Below are 26,928 nucleotides of genomic sequence, written 5' to 3' on the forward strand. Positions count from 1 at the left end.
TGATCATTTTGACCCCACGGGGTGAGATCTTGCGTGGAGCCCCAGATCGAGGGAGATTATCAGTGGTCTTGTATGTCTTCCATTTCCTGACTGACTAAATACTTTTTTGCCCCACTGTATATCGACAATTCTATTTTTGGTAACAGAGTATTTTCCAGACAAGGGTGGAATAGATGGCTACCAAATAGAGACTCTTTATTTGGTAACATTAGTTAGCTTACATTAGCTAACGTCAGTCAAAGATAGAACGAACAAACAAACATGTTTACTCTGCTGAAGTCTAGCAGTGACTGCCATGGCATAGGCGAAACTGATTGACAGTGTGGGTACCAAAATATGATTTAGCTGATGGCTTTCAGAGTTCAATACAGGACTGTTACATTAGCTAAGTAGCTAACTTACCCAGTTGGGCTAGAAGGATAGCTAACGTTAGGTTACCTCTAATTGAGAATCTTCAGTTTTGTTAAAAAAATAAAAAAAAACATCTATGGTATCTATGGACAACACTTCTCAGCTGTTGTCGAAATAGATTCCCCATCAATTCTGCCTGAAAATCCCTTTGATAATCTTTGGTTACTGAACCACTGTATGGCCGCAAATCACTATCAGAATTGGTGTTAATCTTTGGTAGGTAGAATGGTGAACGATAACACATTTTTGCGCGTGTTTGTAATTAGCACAACCAGGCACAGAACACCACACGGGCATGATGACAAACAGAGAAAAACTAAAAATGTCCAAACAATCCTGCATAGAGAAGTTGTGAGATTACTTTTTATTGGTCGTTCGAAGTAAACAACGCTGTTGTTCAAGTTTGTGGGCGGTATCAGCAATCGCTATGAATGCCAGACTTTTGAGTTTCAATATGAGCCGATGTATACACAGGGAGCTGTAACTTCCCGATTCTACAAGTGGTGGAAAAAAAATGTGCTAGTTCTAATTGTGATGTTTATGGTAAAAACATGATGGTGTTAATATAGCAATGACTATATGCCGTTTCAGATACAGGGTGAAATTCCCCTTTAATCCTACTGTAGGGAGTAGGACTCATTGCGACTAGCAGTTAATCGAATGACTAAAATGAATGAGTCACCCAGAAAAAAGATTAATGAGTCTCGAGTCAGTAAAAAGAGTTTGCGAACTGCACATCACTAGTGCAAGGGAGTGGGACAGAGGGGTTGAGTGGGGGAGGGGGAGAGAGGTGGAGTGAGTGAAGCAAAGGGACAGAGGGGTTGAGTGGGGGAGGGGGAGAGAGGGGTTGAGTGGGGGAGGGGGAGAGAGGTGGGGTGAGTGAAGCAAAGGGACAGAGGGGTTGAGTGGGGGAGGGGGAGAGAGGGGTTGAGTGGGGGAGGGGGAGAGAGGTGGGGTGAGTGAAGCAAAGGGACAGAGGGGTTGAGTGGGGGAGGGGGAGAGAGGGGTTGAGTGGGGGAGGGGGAGAGAGGTGGGGTGAGTGAAGCAAAGAGACATTGGGGCACAAACAGGAGAAAAAGAGGTCACATCTAATAAGGAAGAGTGAGTGAGGTGAGAGACTGTGTGAGAGTGTGAGACAAAATACTGATGGAGGGGGACTGCTGGTTGCTGAAGTTTGACACACTAACCTGATTTATGACACGTTATCAAACCTTCCAGTGACTCACCCTTACAACTAACAAATCACCTTAGTCGCCACCGTAGACATACACTAGATTTTACAGATATATCCTAGGTTTATTTTAGAGATATTTCATATTCTTTGATATAAGAACATGGATGAGAGACAGAGCAACAGAGAAAGAGAGAGTGAGTTAATTTAGTCATTGGTTGGGCCATTCCTTCTCATAGCAGGTCTGCACTGAGTTCAGCCTGTTCTTATTTGTTTCTAGTGGTGCGCTTGTGATCTGTCATCTAAGCACATCAGTATTTGTTGCGAGGAGCAAATTGCCCCAGGAGAATTCACAGCAAAGTGTCAGTTTGGCGACATTGGTACGCACCATTAAAACTAGAATCACCTTAAAACAGCAAATGCAACAAAGGACATTTGTCTGATTTGTGCTATTGTATGCCTGGATCCTTTGTACCAACAATAGCCATCAAGTGTAAGTCAGGCTTCTCTTGATGTCTACTTACGTACAAGTGCTTTTTTGACCCCCTTCAGATGATAGAGGTTTTCCATAATTTAATGTGTTGTGTATTTACTCTGCATCCCAAATGGCACCCTATTCCTATAGCCCCCCCCAAAAAAATTATATCCCATGACTGAAACTGAAGTGGATCTCAGATCGATTTTCTGAGGCTAAATTAACCTCCCCTTTCATGTAAGAAAGTAATGACCATCATGTTTTTAGGGAAAGAGGATCATTTTCAATATGTATTAAACTGCGAGTTTGACAAAATCCAGTCCCCTTGCTAAGGGTTGCGGGGGGGTCCTCCCCTGGAGAATGTTTATGTAGAAGGACTGAGAAGCTCAGTTCTGTTGACTTTTTAAAAGAACATTCTACTCTAAAATGAATAAAAATAAAATTATACTGACACCATCTAAAATGTAATTTCCACCTCCAGAATAGGCCCAATAACATATTGGTAAAAAATGATTTTAACATATTGGACCACACATATAGCCTATGAATGTTCTACCTATATTGTCAGATGTGCTGTTAGCAATAAGCATCATTAATTTAATCTTTATTTAACTAGTCAAGTCAGTTAAGAACAAATTCTTATTTTCAATGACGGCCTAGGTTAACTGCCTGTTCAGGGGCAGAACGACACCTTGTCAGCTCGGGGATTTGAACTTGCAACCTTCCAGATACTAGTCCAACGCTCTAACCACTAGGCTACCCTGCCATCCCGTTACTGATGAAGCATAGTAACTATAACATAGGCTGAAGTATGGGGTTTGTCCATCTGCATTTACCCCATTGGACACAACATCCTGAACGTTATTATTAATTATTATTTTGTATTATTATTTTTAAATGTTTTGTTTGTTTCTATTGCCCTTTTAAGAAGACATTGGCCCTTGAAGAGCTCTGTTGAGCAGCTGCACCTAAACCATGCTTGAAACTGCATTTGTAAAACAGGACACATGAGCAATTGAAGGAGTAGAGAAATAAACATGGTAGCAATGTATCATTTTTTTTTTAACAAAGGCCAAAACTGCATTCAAAATACAGTTTGCCAAGACTGCTTTCAAAATTGTTTTCCCGCTATTGCATGAAGAATTGTTGTGCATTGACTGCTTGTCAGAACACACAACAAGAAGCTGACTAGGTAAATAGGTCAACTGTTTTACAATGGGGTTGTCTGATTTGGTTTGAACAACAACATTACATGGCAAAAATAGTAGCAGTGGAAAGTTACATCCTGAGTGATAAAGTAGAGGCTTTGAATTACTTTGCCAGCAGCTACAGTAGACTACACACCGCTGTCTGAGTTGGGCGCTGCTGTGGTGCGCATTATAGACTATTTAATTCCCTTCATGTAAACACCGGAGTGTCATCAACAATCATGCATGTCAGCTCTGTCCACACAGCGTAACAGAGAAAATAAAAATATTTGAGAATACATTTATTTGTGAATATATTTCATGCTTCTGTCTGTATTTGGCTATATCACCTGCAAACCATCTGCCATTTGGGATACAATGTTATTCTGTATTCATACTCAGGATATCAGACACAATCATGAGAAGACTCTCCTTTTTCCCGACAATGCTACCTCAAATGCTTATCATTCAGTGTGTGTGTGTGGGAGTGTGTGTGGGAGCAGTCACTATTAAACACTGCTATCTGGGAGGAATCACACAGCTTCAGAGATGATGGCTTTGTTCCCTGAGCCTTTATAACGTGCTCATGACACGGACTACCCTTCAGAGGGAGGAGGGTGTGCCGTGTCTAAAGTTGTTTCTACTTTGTTGCGCTGGAGATGGGAAGAGAATGCAGCGCAAGGATAAGGAACAGAGACAAAGAGAGAGAAAGATAGGTTGACCTGATGCAGGTGGAAGGAAAGAGCAAATACACACACACACACACGCACGCGCGCGCACACACACACACACACACACACACACACACTAGTCAATCCAAGTTCTACTTCTAACAGGCTGTGTCTTCAATGCACTTCCTTTTTGCACACACTGACTCAGGCATGAATCCACACACAGGGACTCTTGAAACAGATATCCTCCTTTTCTTGTAATGTCCTAAACACTGTTAGTAACATAACTACACTGCAGAAATGTAATTATAGCCATATCATTTGGGGCCCATAAAGTGCTGGTCAAAAATAGCGCACTATATAGGGAATAGGGTGCCATTTTGGATGCAAAAGTAGACTGGTCATTCTGATTTATCTCCCCCCTCTGCTCATAGCTTAAACACATAAACCTGCGCTACTCAATGGAATACATTGATAGTCACTACTGTTTTTTCCCTGTCTCACTCGTGCCTCCCCATTGACTGCAAATGATTATTTAAGCGTTCGTATTGCTTTCTACCCTGTAAAGCTCTTGAATTGCCTCCTTTTTTGCCTTTATTTGCCTATCAGTCTGTCTATTTGCCTGCCTCTTGTACAGTTTAATGAGAAGTGTTGTACACAGCCATGCTATTTATACAGAAAGTGTGTTTAATTTTCCAGTAAAGATACCTGCACAATAACTGCCTGTCTGTTTGTGTCTTTTTATTGCTAAGCCTTTGTGCTTAGGCAGTGCTCTGTGAGTTTATGACAATACAACAATGACATAGAAATATTAGAAATACTGGCATACACACACATGCAAGGCTACTAATGTTCCATATAGTCAGACAATACACAAACACGTGATGTTACAGGAATCACACATATTCACGTATACCTTATTAGGGTTGCAAAATTCCAGGAACTTTCCCAACATTTTCAGGTTTTCCAGAAATCCTGGTTGGAAAATTCCCAGAATCAGCGAATAAGCAAGCAGTAAATCAGGAATCCTCCAACCAGGATCTCTGGAAGACCTGGGTACTTTTTGCAACCTTTATGTTATGATTCATTCTCTATCTGTCTGCTTGTCTGTCTGTTACTCTGAGTGCTGATTTAGGATCAGTTTTGCATTTTAGATCACATGGATAGGGGAGACTTGGGCCAATAATCATAAAGCGTCTCAGTAGTAGTGTTGATTATTGGATCAGTTATTAAGGTGTTGACTTGACAGTCGTTGGACCCGGAGCTACAACATATGTGGGAATAATGGGCGTTTTCATTCATGTGGAAAATAACTGCAGATACAGTTATCACACAATATGTAGAATCATACATGCATGAAGGTTCTGCTGTAGATCGTCTAACAGCGCAATCTAGAGGAACAATAATCGACGGTATTAAAATCGAGTTGAAATCTAAGAAAATGCTGCCCTCATGTGGATAAAAATGATACTAAATATGTTTTTTTTATCTCCCCCTTGATCAGTCGAGTCTTATTACATTCTGAGAATTATTCGGGAGGCTATAGAGTTGATCTCTGACACACTGGACGTGCACTTATTTTTTATTCTGTCTACATTTTCATATTAATGTACTGTCAATGTTTATATCAGTGTATTTTTTTGGAAACGTCAGTCCACGCCAAGTCCTTCCCCCAAGCGATGCAGCGAACCAATCGCTACTTTGCTTTTGGCGTCAGTTTGGTTTCTTAATAACTTTTCCGCCAGCAAAATCAGTGCCACGCTCCGAGAATGGAACTATTAGCCAACGGATACTCTCTCGTTTTTTCCTGGTGGATTGACGTTAATGCCCACGATCACAGGTATTATCAACCAGTTAATTTGCCTTAGCCGTGATTGAGCCATGATCACTATTATGACTTTTAGTTTAAGTGATGGGAATTCGTATACTGATTAGGTAGATAAAATACTTGGATCGCGCTAAAACACAACACAACTACTACTAGAAAGTAGTAGTTTCTAGCTAAGCTAGCTAGCTACCTAACTATTACCCACTTTTTTTAATGTACTGTATACTCTTTGCTATAGTATCTCCGGTGGCTGAATTGAAACTGAACCTAGCTATTGTTCCGTTTTTTTTTGTTTAGTCGGGTAAAGTGGGTGGCATTGAGTGAAGTCGTGGTTTGCAATGCATCGCTTGGTGACATTGGGATGGGTCTTTTTTTGTGGTTTGGAAACGGTTCTCAAGGCAACCAAGGCCTGCTACTTTGAAGTCTGCCAATGCTGCAATCTCGATGCCTCTCTGAATTTCTGCTTCAACTGCCTTGGATGATATAAACACAAGGTAAGTTTAGAATTTGTAAATGTGTAGTGCTTGTCACAAATAATGAGCATTCTTGAACAAAGTCACAAAGTAGTACTTCTGAGTACTTCATCTCAATGATTGAATCCAAAGTACACTTAAAAGTAATGACAAAAAAAAACTCAACTCCATTGCTATGCACTATTAATAAAAATGTATACTGTAATTACTATGTATTACTAATGCTACTAGCCTACTACACAGGTATAACTTAAGAACAAGTTAAACGTCTGATGGGTTTTTGGGCTGTCTCTGTGTTGATGCTTTGCTTTGTCTTCCACTCACTAGATGTAGACTAACTGGTATAGCGTGTTGTCAGGATGGAACGTCTTGTAGGTAGGCAGTTGGGAGACTTGGGAATTTTGCAACTCTTCCGTGGTCCCCTGACTTTGGTTTGGCTCAGTTATAACTTATAACTGGGAGCATAAGGCTATTCACAGCACTAGGCCCAGGTTGGTTTGTTATTCTCCTAGCTCTGTGTCTGTCTGCATGTCCTTATCTCTCCCCTCGCCTTGTAAGAAGATTAGCCTACGTTGCTTAGTCAGTTAGTAAGGCCATCTTGGCCAACCTTTACAGGACTGGACTCTCTCAGCATGGGTGAAGTCCGGAGGCTTCAGATAGATTCTCTGAATGGGCAGAATGCTCTGGTCCTCAGCCTTAACAAAACTGAAACGCGTTGCTTTTGGCTCTGTTGACGTCTGTCCTGACAGCTCTGGGAGGGAGGGCTTGGAGTCTGGGAGAGGAGAGCCTGGCAGGTGCGCTAATTAGCCTAGCAGCTCTCGTTATCCCAGACTCAGAGAGAGAGAGAGAGAGAGCTCCACTGGCACCCCGGGGATTAGTTTAGCTGTCAGTGGGGCTCTCTGGAGATGCAGGACGACTACTGGGTGTGTTCAACAGATCAGCCCTGTCTGTCTGGCTGTCTGTCCGTCTGACTGGCTGACTGGCTGTGAGCTGTTGGTGAGCCCCTCAGGGTTTAATAACCCAGCCTGACCACATAACGCAACCTCGGAGTGCCTCGTGGGCTGTATGCACACGCCGCTTGGATTTAAGCAACAGGTGAGTCCATTCTTGATGCTTCACCCTCCACCGAATGGCTGTGATATGGCTGTAATGACGAGTGAAGATGTGCATAATCTGAATTTATCAAAGATGCGATCTTCGCTTTCAATTCATCGGCCTATTTTAAGATCGACTGCCTAAACTGTTTGCGTTGAATGCATTCCATCTAGGCTACGTCAAAGTAAGTTTGATGTTCACTGATGAACCAAGTCCCGGAGCTGAAATTAGTCGTGAAAAATGCCCTTAAATTGTAGGTCTGCCTGAAGAGCTTGTGTTCTCCCTGTTGTCTCAGTTTAGATGGGTTGTGCGTCAGCCCAGCTGCCTCCTCTCTGCGGAGAGAGACTCTCCGTACATTTGCGTATGAAAGGAGGACAGAGGAGCCATGAGTCTGCTGCTTGTTCCACATATAGTGAGAGTCCTGTTTGTTTCCTCCACAACAAAGATGAGCTGGTGTGTGTATGTTAGAACACACTGCATATGCGTCCGTGTGTCAGATTAGAAGCAGCACTCTCCAAATAATCTGTTTTCGGTAATCTGGCATAATGATGAGGACCAAGATGCACGGGGGCCACTTTTCGTAACGAGCAAGTCTAAGCTTGCTGCTTCACTTTCCGGGTCTGTGTGTCTTGTAAAACTCATTTGTTTTCCCGTGTTGTTGTTGTTGTTGTGTGTTCCATGGTTCCTCCTACAACACATTTCCAAGTAGAATGTCAGTGTGTCTTTGTGAGGTGCTTTGAAGTGCATCGAAGAGTACTGTAGTATGGTGAGGAGGTAACAAGTGTCTCTTGTGCAGATGAGGCTTCGTCAGCTTCCCCAGCGAACCCCCAGAAACGTCTCTCATTTGTCTTCTCTCCCGGCTTCTTGCCTTGTCCATGAGTCCATGCTCTCAATGCTGTTTGGCTGAAGGTGGGGGTGAGAAGTGCAGCCTTGAGGCCTGTTGTTCTCCGTGTTGGTGTTGTCGGTTACCACGGGGACGATTAACAGCAACCCCAGAGCTCTATAGTAGGACTGAAGAGACTTTACACACCCATATTCCATGACATCCAGGACATAGTTGATCACGATGTTCCCTGTTTTTGATAAAAGCCTGTATGTTTTCCCATTGTTAGCCTAACTAAATAAGCTATGTGCAATCTATCAAAACCGAGCTATAAAATGTGAGCCTAGTGATCTAATGTGCACAGACTAACCCTGTTTCTTCTAAGAGTACTGTACATTTAGGGATTGATTCATGCAATTTGTCTCCCCCTTTTTGTTATCTGACTTTGAATGAAGCGACCATTTCTATTTTATATACGTATAGTAAATATGATGAAATGTAAAGATTGGGCATACTGAAGGAGCGAACACGTGGTTTCCTGCTGATTGGTTTAGATGCTTCCATGTTAGCAGTAGGGAGCAGCTGTGTGTGAGGGTGGAGACAGACTGTTCATTTCCTTGCTCTTTAGTCACAGTTCATTAGCGCTGTGATCTGTGCTCTGCATCATATGAATGACTGCCTTAGTTACTGCCTTAAAGATGGCCTGCTGTTTGAGGTGTGGTGAAGTCACATCCGACAGAGTGGTAAGGATGCGGTAGAGAGCTGCATTTGGCTTTTCCCAATCGCCAGATGTTGAAGTGAATGTGTGTGTGTCCGTGAATATGTGTGCTTGCAGTTGAAATGTGTTGTATCAGAATCTGCGCAAAGTTATTTATCTCACTATTCCTGTATTGTTACTGCATTTGTTTTCAGGGTATCAAGTGTCCCAAGTGACAAAGCTTTCCATAAGACGGACATAGGCTTTCAGCCAGTAGGCTAGATTCTAAGCCATGGCTTTGGAGGTGGGCTTCAGAGGAGCAGCCAATCAGGATACTGGGTGACACCAGACCTGGCTAGAGGTCAGAGGTCAGATCTGAGAGAGGATGGAGACCAGAGGGCAACGCACAAGGGCAGGAATTTTGTTCTGGACCCCCGCTCCTCAACGCCCCTCTCCCTTCAGCTCCATAGGCTCAGAGGTGGACTGGGGGGAAGAGGAAGAGGAGGATGAGGAAGGTTGGGACAGGAAAGCAGAAGAGGAGGAGGGCTTCCACACCCAGATGGATGAGAACGGGATCATAGGACTGGACGAGGCCTTGGAGGATGTGGGTCCGGGAGGAGAGGAGAATCCACCCCGGTACTCTGGAGCCTTGGAGGGGTCCCTGTCCCCCAGTAGGGCAGGTGGGCTGCGGCTGGTAGACCCTCTAGAGGAGCTGAGTTATAACCTGAGTGAGCTGCAGGACTCTGAGCCACCTGGAGAGGACACGCACGCGCTCTCACTCTGTGAGTCACACATGCAGTACTAACAATGTCACAACAATTTTATTGCTAACAATGGCCAGTAAGGCTCTGGTTAAAAGTAATGCACCATGTAGGGAATAGGGTGCCGTTTGGGACTCAGGCAATGTAATAACTTCTTTAGCAAAATATCACATTTCAACCGAGCCAGAAGCAACAAAGGCATAAGCCGCCTAACGTCTGCAAGCAGGGGTGACCAGGCTGTGTGTGTATTGGTATTTCATTAAATAACCTCGTTTATGAACACGGTTACCGCTGAGATGGATGCATCTGAACTCACTCTTCTCCCATGCTCCCTCTCTTTCTCTGTTAGGTGACGATGTATTGGAGGACAAGGACAGTGTGGAGATCTGGAGTGAGGAAGAGGAGCAGCAGCAGCAGAAGGTTGAACAGGAGAAGAGCTGCTTGGTCGACAGGCAGCGGATGGAGCATCTCCCAGAGAGAGACAGACAGCTGGACGTGACGGAGGACGAGAAGGAGATAGAGGAGGAGGAGGACAGCGAGCCACACGCGCACACTGACATGATGGCATATCCTGTCATAGCCGGGGCTGGGCCTGGCTGGGATCAGGGCCTTATTGTCAGAGGAGGAGAGTGGGGGAAGGAGGAGAGCGAGGTCTGTGCTGTAGGCAGTTATAGGGCCGACCTACAAATAGAGGAGACTAATGAACTCTCAGAGAGTGACAGCAGAGGGGGGGAACGGTTGGGAGCGAGTGTGTCTGGAAACCTAATTTTCCCTCCCGACCTGCTCTGTTCATCCCCCCAGTCTCTGCCCTCCCCTCCCAGTTCTACCTTTCCTCACCTCCTCCACTTCTCCTCTGAGGAGTTGGCCTATGCTCCAGGGATTGAAGCCGAGACGTTCCCGGAGGATCCCACCTTCACAGAGAGCCTTCCGGAATCCCGCAACAGCCGGATGAGCAACGCCCCCAGGCCTCATTGGCCGCTTGAGTCAGGGGGGGAGGATCTCAAGCCTAGGACCTCCCCTTACCCAGCAGCTATCTCTCCTGCGTATGGGATATCTTACCAACTCAGCGAGAGAAAAGAGAGGGGTGGAGAGAGCCCACAGGATGAGGCAGGCGTTAACCATCGGCAACACCCCTATCCGAGGAACATAAGACAGAGCTTATCTGACACCCCACAAACCATGGTTTGTTCCTCTCAGAAATCCTGGCATGTACCCTCACAGCCCCCCCTTCACAGCAGCACCAAGGACTGGAACCACCAGACCCCCAGGGAGAGCCCCCCCAAACCCCAACCCAGGAGTCATGACCTTGACATGGACGAGGGCCGAAGAGGCCCACTGACCTACCCCACCCCAGACTTCTCCAAGGTAGAGCCCAGGGTCCACTTCCCTAAGAGCGGCTACACCCCCCCCAAGAGCAAAGGCTCCCCCAGAAAGAGGTCTCTGTCAGTGGAGCCCCCCCTGGTGTTCAAGTCCCCTGCTGACATAGTGAGAGAGGTGCTGCTGAGCAGTACAGACGGACCCCAATCCCCCTTGCCGCCCAACGGGCCCCGCAGGCCCCTGAACTCTATGGTGCCAGAGGATTTCAGATGCCCACAACAGGCCAGCACTCTGGTACAGCAGCTGCAGGTATATACACAGAGATCACCACGGGCACACGCTCAGACTAACTCTGATTCCTTAGCGTTCTGGCATGCTCAGACTTTTCAAGTGTCTGACTCACTGACACCAATTCACTTACAAATTCACTGATTGATTCTCTAATTGACTATCTCTGGGTAGTGCTTCTCCACTTCCTGTCCAGCTCACAGTGTTCACTCTTCTCCTCCCTCCCCCTCTCCTCCCCCCTCTTTTCTCTAGGAGGACTACAACAGGCTGCTGACCAAGTATGCTGAGGCAGAGAACACTATTGACCGGATGCGTCTGGAAGCCAAGGTAGTCTATATGGTCTGTCCACTGAGTTTGCAAAAACATTAGGAACACCTGCTCTTTTCAATGGCAGACTGACCAGGCGAATCCAGGTCGAAAGCTATGATCCCTTGTTGACCTCCCCTGTTAAAGCGGAAATATGTCGCTTTTCAGGTGACCCGACCAAATGCACATAGAAATGTGACTTGTCATTGAAAGTGGTAGATCCGTTCTATGGGGACTTACTTTCAGTTTTGAACACCAGCTTCAAACAGCTGAAAATGCAATATTTTTGGTAATAGAAAATGTATTTCACAGCGGTTGTAGATGGTACAATGATTCTCTAGACCATACTTGCTTGTTTTGTCACATAAAGAAAAGTTAAATCAGTGGAGATGAAGAGGAGGAGACAGGTTAAAGAAGGACTTTTAAGCCTCGAGACAATTGAGACATGGAGTGTGTATATGTGCCATTCAGAGGATGAATGGGCAGAGACAAAAAATATAAATGCCTTTGAACAGGGTATGGTAGTTAGTAGGTGCCAGGTGCACAGGTTTGTGTCAAGAAGTGCAACGCTGCTGGGTTTTTCAAGCTCAACAGTTTCCCGTGTGTATCAAGAATGGTCCACCATCTAAAGGACATCCGGCCAACTTGACAGAACTGTGGGAAGCATTGGAATCAACATGGGTCAGCATCCCTGTGGAACACTTTCAACACCTTGTAGAGTCCATGCCCTGATTAATTGATTCTGTTCTGAGGGCCAAAGGGGGTGCAAATGAATATTAGGAAGGTGCTCCTAATGTTTTGTGTACTCAGTGTGTGTGTGTGTGTCTAACATTGTGTCAGCACACAAGTGTGTCATCTCGATAGCTGTATGTGCTACAAAACTTCTATTGAGAAATTGGCTATAGACCGAGGCTTCTCTTCAAGGGCCAGGGGCTGTATTTATCAAGCGTCTAAGAGTGTAAGCTCTGATTTTGGATCAGTTCTGGCTTTGAGATCACAATATATCAAGTGTATTTGTTGTCTCTGGCAGATGGAGTGGTTCTATTTAGTCCTCTCTGCTCTGCATCTGAATACATGCAGGCCACATGAAAGACAACACAAAGCAGATGCTGGAGAGGGCCCCCTCAGGTGACCTGTATGATCATAGCCTGTGTTTGCCTCCCAAATAGCTCTCTATTCCCTAGGTAGTGCCCTACTTTTGTCCGGGGCCCATTGGCTTCTGATCAAAAGTAGTGCACTATATAGGGTGCAATCCGGGACACTACTTGTTTCAGAGGGCGCCCCGCATGTATAATACATTACCTACTGAGGAAAAACACCAGCCTCTGTGGCTGTCGGACTGTACTCGTCACCTCCCAAGATCCACAGTGAGATTGTGATTCAAATGAAAGGAATTAGACTCTCAAAGTGTGTTATGGAAAGGGAGTTGTAGAAAGACGAGTAAACAGCTAGAGAATAAGATGCAACTTGCGTTACTGCATTCTGACTAGAACTTCTTTCAGCGCTGCTTGTGTATCCCAAGTTCCTATTTGGTAAGAGGGTCAACTACCCCACTTAGCTTTTGGCCATTTGCTTGATAGTTCTTAATTGCTCTCTGACCACCAATACTAAACACACACTAAGTAGACCCATCCTGTCATGTGGGGTACAGTCCTATGACATTAGGACAATCGCGTGCATTGTTTTTTGGCCCTCGTGATGCAGTGGAGGAAAGCAGGAAATGACATCATTGATGTCCGAGCCCTGTAGGGGTGTCCGCTCCAGATGGACAGGGTAGTGACAGTTTGTTGTCGTAGTCTTGGCCGTTCACGGTACCTTGTCTCGTAGTTGTTGGTTATAGCCTAGTCGTTGATTTTAAAAGGGAATTTACAGAGAGGTAGGTGTTCCTATCTGTCATCTTCTATTCCATCTGCACAACAGTCTACTCTTAATACTAATTCAAATCTAGCTTAACCCCCCCCCTCCACCTCTCCTTACACACACTACCATCTGTCTCTCTCCTCCTCCCTCTGGAGACACAACAGTGTCAATGTGCTGGAAGGGCCAATTCAATCCTTTGTCAAGCACAGTCCCAATACCTGCTTCTAGGTTTGCCTGTACAATTAAAGCTGCGACATGCACAGATACATGTGTGTCATAGATCTGTCACGGTCATTGAAGGCAAGTCTAAGAAGGGGTAGATCAATGCTCTATTTCTATGCTTTCCCGATATCAGTTCTATCACCCTGAGACCGAGGTAGAGCCGAGAGGGGGTTGAAATAGGAACCGCTCCACAAAATGGAGGATGTGATGCATACATTAAACACACATAGACGGTAGAGCCACCCCATATAACCTCAGACTTTCCTGTATTGCGAAGCATCTCTCCTCCAAGATAGAATAGCTATAAAGGTCCCGAGACCACAACACCACTGGTGTTTAAATCCTTGCCTGCAGCTTTATGACTCAGAAGACGTGGACAGTTCTCTCTGCTACCGCACGGCAAGCGGTACCGGTGCACCAAGTCTGGAACCAACAGGACCCTGAACAGCTTCTACCCCCAAGCCATAACACTGCTAAATAGTTAGCTAAATAGTTACCCAATTGACTCATCACCAATGTTCCCTCACATTCTTTGGTGCGCTGAGCAAATTTCAGGTCTGCCGAGCGCAAACTTGAACGTTGTGAAAATTCTGTGCCACTTCCAGCGCGCGTTTACTGTGAACACTGAGGCTGTACCTGCTTTAAGTTACTGTTTTAACAGTGGCCATGTAGACTACTGTGGCTATTTGATCATAATGTGGGCCTACCAGAGTGGCCTACCATCAAAAACAATGGAGAAAATGCATCCCATAACATTTTAACATGGAAATAGCTGTTCTGTCATTCAGCCTACAGTAGCAGCCAATGTGTGGTGTACAATGTAGGCCTACATTCCATGAGACTTTTGAAAAACAACGTGCAGGGCTTGATTTCAACTTGTTTTAACCTGTACTGCACGCCCACAAACGTGTGCAGCTTGGAGGGAATATTACTCATCACATATGCTGCTGTTACTGTTTATTATCTATCCTGTTGTCTAGTCGCTTTATCCCTACCTATATGTACACTACCGTTCAAACGCTTGGGGTCACTTAGAAATGCCCTTGTTATTGAAAGAAAAACAAACAATTTTTTTGACCATTTGAAATGATGTCAAATTCATCAGAAATACAGTGTAGACATTGTTAATGTGGTAAATGACTATTGTAGTTGGAAGCGGCAGCTATATCTATATAGGCGTACAGAGGCCCATTATCATTAACCACCACTCCTGTGTTCCAATGGCACATTGTGTTAGCTACTCCAAGTTTATCATTTAAAAAGGCTAATTGATCATCAGAAAACCCTTTTGCAATTATGCTAGCACAGCTGAAAACTGTTGTCCTGATTAAAGAAGCAATAAAACTGGCCTTCTTTTGACTAGTTGAGTATCTGGAGCATCAGCATTTGTGGGTTCGATTACAGGCTCAAAATGGCCAGAAACAAAGCACTTTCTTCTGAAACTCATCCGTCTATTCTTGTTCTGACAAATGAAGGCTATTCCATGTGAGAAATTACCAAGAAACTGAAGATCTCGTACAACACTGTGTACTACTCCCTTTATAGAACAGTGCAAACTGGCTCTAACCAGAATAGAAAGAGGAGTGGGAGGCCCCGGTGCACAACTGAGCAAGAGGACAAGTACATTAGAGTATCTAGTTTGAGAAACAGACGCCTCACAAGTCCTCAACTGGCAGCTTCATTAAATAGTACCTGCAAAACACCAGTCTCAATGTCAACAGTGAAGAGGCGACTCCGGGATTCTGGGCTTTTAGGCAGAGTTCCTCTGTCCAGTGTCTGTGTTCTTTTGCCCCATCTTTTATTTTTATTGGCCAGTCTGAGATATGGCTTTTTCTTTGCAACTCTGCCTAGTCGCCTCTTCACTGTTGACATTGAGACTGGTGTTTTGCAGGTACTATTTAATGAAGCTGCCAGTACCTAAATTACCTTGTAGCCCTTCACAGTGACTCGGTACTGGTACCCTGTGTATATAGCCAAGTTATTATTACTCATTGTGTTATTTTTTTGTCTTTTTTTCTCTCTCTGCATTGTTGGGAAATGCCCGTAAATAAGCATTTCACTGTTAGTCTACACCTGTTGTTTACACAGCATGTAACAACAACAAAAATGATTTGAAACTTATCATTTATCAAATTTGTAATAATTTTGCTCATATAATTTATTACTTTTGATGCCTGTTTTTCCCTGTTGTCTCTATCTCCAGGTGAGCCTCTACTCCGACCCTCCCAAGCCCAGTCACGCTGTCCAATCAGGTGTACTCCATGAAGGGTCAAAGGTCATGACCCTAACTTTTCCCCACGCTCAGAGGGCGGAGCTCAGCTCAGGCTCTGTTTACCTAAATGGACAGGCTGCCCAACAAGGTATATATATATATATATATATATATGCTTCCCAAATGACACCCCAATCCCTTTCTTGTGCATTACTTTTGACCAGAGCCTTATGGGAATTAGGAACATTTGGGACACAGCCATTGCTTTGTTTCAATACGTTCTTACACTCCATTGACAGTTGATTCTGCCTCTCATTCAACATTTCTTTACACATTTCTATTGTCTTTTACTAAAAAACAAATTTCTCTCCGCAATACAGGATATAGTGGAGTCTCCTCTGTCTGTCCCTCCTCTGCGGCCTCCTCATCCCCCAGAAGCCTGGGCCCTGGAGTTGGAGAGCAGCTGACCAGGGCTCTCTCAAAGCAGGCTGAGAGGTTCCTCCAGCAGGTGCAGACATTTGAAGAGCTCCTGAGGAGAGGGAAACTTAAACCGTTTGAGCAGATGAAGGTATTGTTCAGATATTTATCTAATTTGAGTCTTGCAAATATTGTATAGAGGAGTGTCTCTCAGTGCTCACTGGCCACCAGGTTGTTTGAGTAATTATGCGATGTTGTGTCCCTACAGGGTTTGTCCCAGCTGCTGCAGGGGCAGGATTCTCTGGAAAGAGGTTATCTAGCAGCACGAGACGAACACAGACTTCTACTGCAGAGAGGGGCCGAGCTGGGCCCCTTTGACCCCGGCAGGTGAGACCACACTGCAGGATTATCCACAATACTGTGTTTAAACTGATAGATTAAGTGGTGGACATCAAGTGTGTGTGTTTGTGTGTGTTTGTGCGTGTGTGATAGGGAGTTGGAGGGTCGTATATTCCAGTGTGGGATGCGTGTGGAGGAGCTCAAGGAACAGGTGGAGCAGACTGAACAGGACCGGCCCACCTCAGAAGCCCCTCCCACTCCACCTCCTCACCCCACCCCCTTCTCCATGCCTGCAGGGGGCAGCGAGCCCATGCCACTCCCTGAGGTACCGTGACAACACAGCTATTGAAGATAAAGGCCTGCATTTCCAAGATTGTTAACATCTCTCTCTCTCTCTCTACCTCTACCTCTCTCTACCCCTCTCTCTCTCTCTCTACCTCTCTCTCTCTCTCTCTCTACCTCTCTCTCTACCTCTCTCTACCTCTCTCTACCTCTCTCTCTACCTCTCTCTACCTCTCTCTCTACCTCTCCCTCTCTATCTCTCTCTCTCTACCTCTCTCTCTCTCTACCTCTCTCTCTCTCTACCTCTCTCTCTACCTCTCTCTACCTCTCTCTCTACCACTCTCTCTACCTCTCTCTCTACCTCTCTCTCTACCTCTCTCTACCTCTCTCTACCTCTCTCTACCTCTCTCTCTACCTCTCTCTACCTCTCTCTCTACCTCTCTCTCTACCTCTCTCTCTACCTCTCTCTCTACCTCTCTCTACCTCTCTCTACCTCTCTCTACCTCTCTCTACCTCTCTCTCTACCTCTCTCTCTACCTCTCTCTACCTCTCTCTCTCTCTACCTCTCTCTCTCTGTCTCTACCTCTCTCTACCTCTCTCTCTACCTCTCTCTCTACCTCTCTCTCTACCTCTCTCTCTACCTCTCTCTCTACCTCTCTCTACCTCTCTCTCTACCTCTCTCTCTACCTCTCTCTACCTCTCTCTACCTCTCTCTCTCTCTACCTCTCTCTCTCTGTCTCTACCTCTCTCTACCCCTCTCTCTCTACCTCTCTCTACCTCTCTCTCTCTACCCCTCTCTCTCTACCCCTCTCTCTCTCTACCCCTCTCTCTCTCTACCTCTCTCTCTACCTCTCTCTCTACCTCTCTCTACCTCTCTCTACCTCTCTCTACCTCTCTCTCTACCTCTCTCTCTACCTCTCTCTACCTCTCTCTCTCTGTCTCTACCTCTCTCTACCCCTCTCTCTCTACCTCTCTCTACCTCTCTCTCTACCTCTCTCTCTACCTCTCTCTACCTCTCTCTACCTCTCTCTCTCTCTACCTCTCTCTCTCTCTACCTCTCTCTCTACCTCTCTCTACCTCTCTCTACCTCTCTCTCTCTGTCTCTACCTCTCTCTACCCCTCTCTCTCTACCCCTCTCTCTCTACCTCTCTCTCTCTACCTCTCTCTCTACCTCTATCTCTCTACCTCTCCCTCTCTACCTCTCCCTCTCTATCTCTATCTCTCTCTCTCTCTCTCTCTACCTCTCTCTCTCTACCTCTCTCTCTACCTCTCTCTCTACCTCTCTCTCTACCTCTCTCTCTACCTCTCTCTCTCTACCTCTCTCTCTCTACCTCTCTCTCTCTACCTCTCTCTCTCTACCTCTCTCTCTCTACCTCTCTCTCTCTACCTCTCTCTCTCTACCTCTCTCTCTCTCTACCTCTCTCTCTCTCTACCCCTCTCTCTCTCTACCTCTCTCTCTCTCTACCTCTCTCTCTCCTACCTCTCTCTACCCCTCTCTCTCTAACCCTATCTCTCTCTACCTCTCTCTCTACCCCTCTCTTTCTCTCTACCCCTCTCTTTCTCTCTACCCCTCTTTCTCTCTCTCTCTCCCTCTCTCTCTCTCTACCTCTCTCTCTCTACCTCTCTCTCTCTAGAGCCCAGTGTTACCTCTGCCATGGGAGTCTGGGGTGGGGGTGGAGGTTAGCTCGGCCAGCGGAGAGAGCGAGGGAGAGGAGGGAGGGATGCCGTCCCTGCTCCTCCATCCCTTACGTCACGAACACAAACGCGTAGAGAGAGACTTCAGCATGCTGATGGACCAGTAAGTCTCAATCGATTTGAAACACTTTGGAATGATTTGGACATGAAGTACAAAACATTCTAATATCAGGGATCATTTTTAGACTGCTTACAGAGTAAGGAAATATGTCATTTATGTCATTTGGATGAACTATCCTTTTAAAGAAGGTCTAGTCTGTATTACATGACGTTGTAGGACAGAAGTATTCAAAATCAGCCAATGAAAGGCAGGCTGTTCTTTTGTTCTAAACATAGTCATGGTATTGGTCAATTTAACAGTGGTGTAAATATCAGTTTGCTTCCAAATGCCCCTTCCAGCTACCAGAGTTTCAGGGAGCTGCCCAGACTGCTAGACCTGGATCTGACAGAGGGAGACCATGACTCTCCTGACGCAGGAGAGGAAGCCACACATTCAGGTGGTGAGGGGACAAGAGAGGGACCACACCCAAGGACAGGGAGGGAGAAGGGCCACACAAGTCTCGCTCAGAGGTGAGCCTGAACTCTGCACCAGGCTTGTATTCACCAGGAAGCAAAACAGAACTGGGGAGTGTCTACCTGAACCTATCCAATAAGAAGCCCTTGTTTTTGTTGCAGAAGGTTTTGCTACAGTGTGCACTGTGTACTAATGAATACGAAGACTGGATAACATTTATATTACTCTAAATTATATTATGTGTTTTCAGACGGCCAATGCAAGGTCAGCAGGACGCTGCATTCATTCCAACGGCGAGACCAAGGACCAGCAAATCACTTCCTCCTTCCCCAAAGGACCTCAGCCAATCCACTGTATTTCCTGACCTGCTGGCCAATGACAGCAAGAGGTCCGAGGTCAGGAAGTCTCATGGCAGCAGTCTGACCAGTTTGGGGGAGAGTGCTGCCTCAGAGAGGCGAGGCTCCAAACTGCAGCCTGGGACCAGGAGAGTGCCGTCCCAGGTCAGATCTATCATTTTCTTATTTTATTGTTTTAATGAATGAATGATAATTAAGTTACACATTTATCTCTTCCACTGAGCCTGAAAGAGTAATTTGTCTGTGTTGACCAGGATGGGATCATCTCACCAGAGACTGACAGTGGTTTTGTTGGCTCTGAAAGCAGTCGTCTGACTCCTGCAGCACCTAGTGCTCTCCACCAGAGGGCCATAGCAAGGTGAGCTACTGGTGCCCCTCCTTCCCTCTTCCTCTACCCTCAGTGACTCGGTTGTCAATCTCGCAGAACATGACAACACATTCCCCAGTGTCTCACACACACACACACATACATGCACACACACTACTGACACACCTTTATACAGCTCCGCACTGTGCCCTCACAATGTCTCTGGCTAGTTGCCTACAGAGCTTAACCTTCCCCTGTTTTGTTGCTATTGCTGTTTGCCCAAGACTGACAGCTCATGGGTTCCCTTGTAAATCTTATCAGTGTGTGTTCCTGTCTTTGTTTTACTTTCCTCTTCCCTAGCCTGTCAGTCCCTGAGGAGCAGAGCCCAGGGAAGCCCCACCACACATCCCCAGTGTCAGGGCAGCCTCTCCCCTCTTCCTGCACCCCCCCACACAGACCAACCTTGCTGGAGCACTGTGAAGGCTCTCGTCTGAGCACCCCAAGGCAGGTACGGGGGTCTTCAGGGAGAACCAGAGGGGAGGAAAGGAGGGGCATTTCAGCCTCCAGTTCCCCCCAGCACAGGGCCAGCAGGACCCCCCAGCCCTGGGCTGGCAGTGGGACCAGTGAGTTTGGACCAGACAGTGACCACAGTGAGTCCATGCTGTTCTGTCTATAACCGTCTTATTTAGGTTAGGTTGCAAATTGTGTTCTTACAAGTGACTAAGAACAAATTAATCGATATAGTTTTTATATTTTATATAAAAAATAATGGCACCGGCCAATTTTCTGGGAGAAGACAAAAACAGCGAAATAATGCTTTTTAACCCATTCATGGATGGAAATACAATTTGACCAGTCATGCTTATCAGTCTATGGGTTAATTTGCATAATTTAGTGTAATTAAATTGGCCCGTGTGTATATTTGTTATGCATGTTATTTAGATACAGAGCCTTTGAGCTGAAAATGTGTCACTGTGCTTTTATAAGCCCAATCATTGCACAACAATTCTAAATGCAATCGTGTGTTAAAAATGTTTTTTTTTTGGCCATGATTAAAAATAGCTAATATTTTTTTTCTTCTCAACTGCTAATTGAAGCGCGCTTTCCATTCGCCATTTTAAATGCATGGGCAACGGAAGGTAGGCTTCATCAGCACGTCACACACCACTTTGCAATGAGCTAGAGGCAGTATGCATTTTGAAAACATAAAGCTACTTAATTGTTTGAAACCTGAACGTTTTACTACATATTATGAGGTATGTTTTACCTTGCTTCAAAGTAGCCTAGGCAAAATCCAACCGTATCCGCAGAGGCAGTTCTATGACTTCCATATACCGTTGAAACCAGTCAGTTGTTTTATAAAGACTTCCATATACCGTTGAAACCAGTAGTCAGTTGTTTTATAAAGACTTCCATATACCGTTGAAACCAGTAGTCAGTTGTTTTATAAAGACTTCCATATACCGTTGAAACCAGTAGTCAGTTGTTTTATAAAGACTTCCATATACCGTTGAAACCAGTAGTCAGTTGTTTTATAAAGACTTCCATATACCGTTGAAACCAGTAGTCAGTTGTTTTATAAAGACTTCCATATACCGTTGAAACCAGTAGTCAGTTTTATAAAGACTTCCATATACCGTTGAAACCAGTAGTCAGTTTTATAAAGACTTCCATATACCGTTGAAACCAGTAGTCAGTTGTTTTATAAAGACTTCCATATACCGTTGAAACCAGTAGTCAGTTGTTTTATAAAGACTTCCATATACCGTTGAAACCAGTAGTCAGTTGTTTTATAAAGACTTCCATATACCGTTGAAACCAGTAGTCAGTTGTTTTATAAAGACTTCCATATACCGTTGAAACCAGTAGTCAGTTGTTTTATAAAGACTTCCATATACCGTTGAAACCAGTAGTCAGTTGTTTTATAAAGACTTCCATATACCGTTGAAACCAGTAGTCAGTTTTATAAAGACTTCCATATACCGTTGAAACCAGTAGTCAGTTGTTTTATAAAGACTTCCATATACCGTTGAAACCAGTAGTCAGTTGTTTTATAAAGACTTCCATATACCGTTGAAACCAGTAGTCAGTTGTTTTATAAAGACTTCCATTTACCGTTGAAACCAGTAGTCAGTTGTTTTATAAAGACTTCCATATACCGTTGAAACCAGTAGTCAGTTGTTTTATAAAGACTTCCATATACCGTTGAAACCAGTAGTCAGTTGTTTTATAAAGACTTCCATATACCGTTGAAACCAGTAGTCAGTTGTTTTATAAAGACTTCCATATACCGTTGAAACCAGTAGTCAGTTGTTTTATAAAGACTTCCATATACCGTTGAAACCAGTAGTCAGTTGTTTTATAAAGACTTCCATATACCGTTGAAACCAGTAGTCAGTTTTATAAAGACTTCCATATACCATTGAAACCAGTAGTCAGTTGTTTTATAAAGACTTCCATATACCATTGAAACCAGTAGTCAGTTGTTTTATAAAAACTTCCATATACCATTGAAACCAGTAGTCAGTTGTTTTATAAAGACTTCCATATACCGTTGAAACCAGTAGTCAGTTGTTTTATAAAGACTTCCATATACCGTTGAAACCAGTAGTCAGTTGTTTTATAAAGACTTCCATATACCGTTGAAACCAGTAGTCAGTTTTATAAAGACTTCCATATACCGTTGAAACCAGTAGTCAGTTGTTTTATAAAGACTTCCATATACCGTTGAAACCAGTAGTCAGTTGTTTTATAAAGACTTCCATATACCGTTGAAACCAGTAGTCAGTTGTTTTATAAAGACTTCCATATACCGTTGAAACAGTAGTCAGTTTTATAAAGACTTCCATATAGAAACCAGTAGTCAGTTTTATAAAGACTTCCATATACCATTGAAACCAGTAGTCAGTTGTTTTATAAAGACTTCCATATACCGTTGAAACCAGTAGTCAGTTGTTTTATAAAGACTTCCATATACCGTTGAAACCAGTAGTCAGTTGTTTTATAAAGACTTCCATATACCGTTGAAACCAGTAGTCAGTTGTTTTATAAAGACTTCCATATACCATTGAAACCAGTAGTCTGGTTTCTCTCATGTTTTATTGGTTTTCAACTTCCTTTCATTGTCTGGTAGCCAAACGCACATTCGCGTGTCATCGACTGCCTTGTGCGCATTTCCTTTTTTTTCTTTTTTAATTTTACCCCCTTTTCTCCCCAATTTCGTGGTATCCAATTGTTAGTAGTTACTATCTTGTCTCGTCACTACAACTCCCGTACGGACTCGGGAGAGACGAAGGTCGAGAGCTTCGTCCGAAACACAAGACAACCAAGCCGCACTGCTTCTTAACACAGCACGCATCCAACCCGGAAGCCAGCCGCACCAATGTGTTGGAGGAATGTAGCGTAGACCTACTGGTTATATGAATTTGGAGGTCTATCTTCCCACAGCTGTACCAGAGTGTGTTTGGGCTATTTCTTTCCCGACAGGCTGACCTACAGAATAGGTCAATTTTTCTACTATGGGGGATAGTAGATTGACATAGGCTCACAGACGGCGCATCCATAAGACTGGAGGAAGCTAAGCTTTCCCTTAGTAAATTGAATTAAATTGCCATAATTACAGTACATAGCCTAATTAGACACGTTGGCCATTTTATATGGACAAGGTAGTTTTTATTGATCTGTTTGTCCGTGTCAGCACAGTGGGCTACCCTGTCATTTGTTTTAGTAGCCCTTTCCTACAGTCAAATTAACTTGTGGTCTCATGGGTGGAATGTTATTCATATTTTTCATAATTTCATAATTTGTGTTGTTATATTTCAGTCTTCTGTGATGAATATAAAGTGTAATCTTGGGATTCAAACTCTATATGTAATACATTTCTACTCTATATCTGACATGGTACAGGAAGAGTCTTCTGTTTAATTAAGCCCATAACCATGTATGGGAGGTGTATACTTTTGTTTCATAGTAGATTTGTTTTAAGACTACCAAGAAACACTCAGTGACCCCGATTTAGCCCACTGCAGTATTAAAAATATTCTACTAATGTCTTCAGCCATATAAAGTGTAGTAGAATGGCATGAAATGTATTTTTCCCATTCAAAGAAAGAAAAACGTATCTGATGTAGCCTGTAGCTCAGACCTGTACGCTATTTGCCCTCAGCCACGCCTTCAACAGTCTTTTTTTACGAATAGTGATTGAGTTATATTATTACCTTGAATTATGACTATCCAATCTACTCATCACATTACGAATAGTAGGCCATTTTATATAAGTCTGCAAATGCGATGACGAATGGCCTGATTTATTATAAAGGTGCATTTTTATGGTGAAAATGTACTTCCCCAAACTTTTAACTCGTCTGCAAAGGCTAGTGATTTAGCTGTTCATTACTCGTCTTGTTGGCTGAGGAAAAGTAAACGTGGACAGTTATTCTAACAGCTTCAAAGTGAGCGGTAAGGATGAATTACCATAATCGAAATGTGAGTTCTGTCATTCTGAGCACCGTGGGTTCGACGCCCTAATCAGGTTACGCACAGGTTCCGGTAAATTTTTCTCACGTGTCCGGTAAATTTTTCTCACGTGTCCGGTAAATTTTCAAATGCTGCCGGTGAAATGTCCAGCGCCACATTTTCATACCGGAAACGCTGGTACACAGTCTACTCTGTGCCAGAAACGTGTACCCTCCTGAGAGGAATCAGGGAGGCAGCTATTAGCTGTTTGGCTATGTTTCTTTGCCCGTGTCATTTAATTTGATCCTCCACCTCTCCCCTGCCTTCTGTTTTAAACCCCTCTCTCCTCTTGCTATCCTAAGTCCACTCTGCGTCAGGGGAGGATGAGGGACGAAGTGACCGTTCCACCCGAACAACCCAGCATCGCTGCCAGCCAAGCCCCTCCCCCACTGCACCCGATCACCATGGCGATCCCCTCCGAGCCCTGAGCTCTGGTCAGCTGACCAACCGCAAGTGAGTCTCTCTCTCTCTCTCTCTCTCTCTCTCTCGACACAACTGCTTCCATGGCGATAGTGACACAAACAAGCATAGATTTCTGAGTCTCTTTGGAAAGTATTGGCTGGGAGTTGAATAGGGCTGCTTCACTGCAGCAAAAATACCAGCTCAGCTCAAAGGCATTTTTTTTCTGGCAACTCCAAGTAGAATCTAGGAGGGGGGATTATTAGATGTTTGATATTTGATTTCCTTTTATCCCGAGGGTGTTGACTGGCTGGTGTCTTCTCTTTTACCTGGGAAGTGAGGTTCTGGCATTGGATCCTACCAGAGCCATATCTTTATTTTATCATTCATATTTATTTGAAAAATCTAGCTCTGGATCCTACAGCGTTTTATTGGCAGGTGTCAGTGTGTGTCTAATGTGTCCGTGTCCCTGGGTCAGGTAGAGTCTGATACATCAAGTGAAATGCCAGTCAACCTGAGTCATTTTTACATTCTGTATTTCTGTTTGATTTGATTACAGACATGGAAGCTGGTAAATGTGGAGACTCAGGAGGTACATACTGTACCCAGTGTTGACTCTTGCACGGTGTGACACTGCATGAGTGGGCCCTATTTATTGACTCACATTATAGGAATGAGTTTAGAAAAAGATTGTGTATGGTTTGGAATGTCAAATTGATTCGATTGGCTGGGTCAATTGTGCGTTTTAACACCTATAACAGATGTCATATTACTACAAAATTACTAACTACAATATTTGGAACAAGTAACAGTACAGTTACCAATGGAGTTGAAATGGCAGTGTCTACTCTATAACATTGAGCTAGAAAATGTCAACACTTCTCTCTGTACTCATTCTCGCGTGTGTTTGTGTGTCTGTCCCTCAGTGAGGCCATCCAGTCCCTGCAGGCGGAGGTGGGCAGACTAAAGGAGCGACTAGAGGGCAGTCTGAGACAGACCAACCCTCCCAGTCCTGTTAGAGCGCCCCCCTCAGCCCAGGATGGCCACACACACTCTCTCAGCTCAACACCTCGTACCAGGTTCGCCTTTTTTTTTTACCTTGTCACTTATTTTTAAGGGAGATCTCATCAGACTTGTGTTACTGTTGAAACAGGTTTATTGGCATTTTTACTGGCCCATAAGGGCTCTGGTCAAAAGTAGTGCACTATATAGGGAATAGCATCTCATTATCTTTCTTTCAGCGTTTCTGATTTGTAATGTTCCTTTTGATGTCTCTACTCTCTCAGGTCTGCTCAGCAAAGGAGGGATGGTGGTAGAGAGGAGAGCAGGGAGGAGAGGAGGTGGGGTGAGGAGCAGCAGGTGGAGGAGAGGTCTCCCAGGTTGACTCCTAGAAGATCAGCCTCTGTTCCCAGACAGAGACCTGAACTGGACATCAGTGAGTTATGGGCTGACTGTAATGCAGAGGGTGTTGTTGTTGCAGCATACATAAACGTTGTGTCCCAAATGGAACCCTATTCCCTAAATAATGCACTACTTTTGAACAGAGCCCTTATGGACCCTGGTCAAAAGTCAGAAATATGTTGTACGTAATGTTTTCGCCATGGTTTCCTTTGACCAAAATGAGCTGGACATCAGAACAGCTATCACTAATCTCGATTTAGATGAGAACTTCTACTTAAGTGAGTCGGTACCGAAGGACATTTTGATTATCCTGGGCCAGGCCCAAATCTCCGACACTCAGAGAAGGAGGAGGCGGCGCCATAGAGGCCGTCGTGCGGGATTCCTGACAAGACTATGTTGGAGAGTGGATAAACCGCCTCTGCCTTCCGTTCAATTGTTGAACGTGCAATCACTGGAGAATAAACTGGACGAGTTCCGTTCGAGACTATCCTATCAACGTGATCTGAAGAACAGTAATACCCTATGTTTCCCCTAGTCGTGGCTGAACAAGGTCATGGAAAATATTAATCTCACTGGTTTTTCTATACTTCGGCAGGACAGAACGGCAGCGTCGGGAAAGCTCAGGGGAGGGGGTGTGTGTCTCTTTGTTAACAACAGCTAGTGCATGATCTCTAATATTAAGGAAGTCTCGAGGTTCTGCTTGCCCGAGTTAGAATACCTCATGAGAAGCTGTAGACCACACTATTTACCAAGAGAGTTTTCATCAATATTCTTCGTAGCTGTCTATTTACCACCACAAACCTATGCTGCCACTAAGACTGCACTATAGGGTCATAAGCAAACAACAAAATGCCCACCCAGAGGCGGTGCACCTAGTGGCCGGTGATTTTAATGCAGGAAAACTGA

General features: G+C 44.5%; 1 protein-coding gene across 2 annotated transcripts in view; it reads left to right on the top strand.

Moving 5' to 3' along the window:
• Positions 1 to 5,658: 5,658 nt before the first annotated feature.
• Positions 5,659 to 26,928, top strand: part of LOC139387898 (microtubule organization protein AKNA-like) — a 29,485-nt gene continuing 8,215 nt past the window's right edge. Inside the window, exons 1-16 of one of the 2 annotated variants that reach the window (XM_071134246.1) lie at positions 5,659 to 6,237; positions 9,047 to 9,613; positions 9,942 to 11,218; positions 11,450 to 11,524; positions 15,789 to 15,945; positions 16,178 to 16,365; positions 16,483 to 16,601; positions 16,707 to 16,878; positions 18,470 to 18,633; positions 18,930 to 19,100; positions 19,295 to 19,544; positions 19,655 to 19,758; positions 20,068 to 20,357; positions 24,525 to 24,675; positions 25,548 to 25,700; positions 25,908 to 26,056. In XM_071134246.1, coding sequence (XP_070990347.1) covers positions 9,217 to 9,613; positions 9,942 to 11,218; positions 11,450 to 11,524; positions 15,789 to 15,945; positions 16,178 to 16,365; positions 16,483 to 16,601; positions 16,707 to 16,878; positions 18,470 to 18,633; positions 18,930 to 19,100; positions 19,295 to 19,544; positions 19,655 to 19,758; positions 20,068 to 20,357; positions 24,525 to 24,675; positions 25,548 to 25,700; positions 25,908 to 26,056 — 3,817 coding nt within the window. In that variant the 5' untranslated portion in view covers positions 5,659 to 6,237; positions 9,047 to 9,216. The remainder of the gene's footprint in view (positions 6,238 to 9,046; positions 9,614 to 9,941; positions 11,219 to 11,449; positions 11,525 to 15,788; positions 15,946 to 16,177; positions 16,366 to 16,482; positions 16,602 to 16,706; positions 16,879 to 18,469; positions 18,634 to 18,929; positions 19,101 to 19,294; positions 19,545 to 19,654; positions 19,759 to 20,067; positions 20,358 to 24,524; positions 24,676 to 25,547; positions 25,701 to 25,907; positions 26,057 to 26,928) is intronic. The other variant, XM_071134245.1, reaches the window with a different exon arrangement.

This window comes from Oncorhynchus clarkii, chromosome 29 (assembly GCF_045791955.1).
Source record: "Oncorhynchus clarkii lewisi isolate Uvic-CL-2024 chromosome 29, UVic_Ocla_1.0, whole genome shotgun sequence".
NCBI classification, from domain to species: Eukaryota; Metazoa; Chordata; class Actinopteri; order Salmoniformes; family Salmonidae; genus Oncorhynchus; species Oncorhynchus clarkii.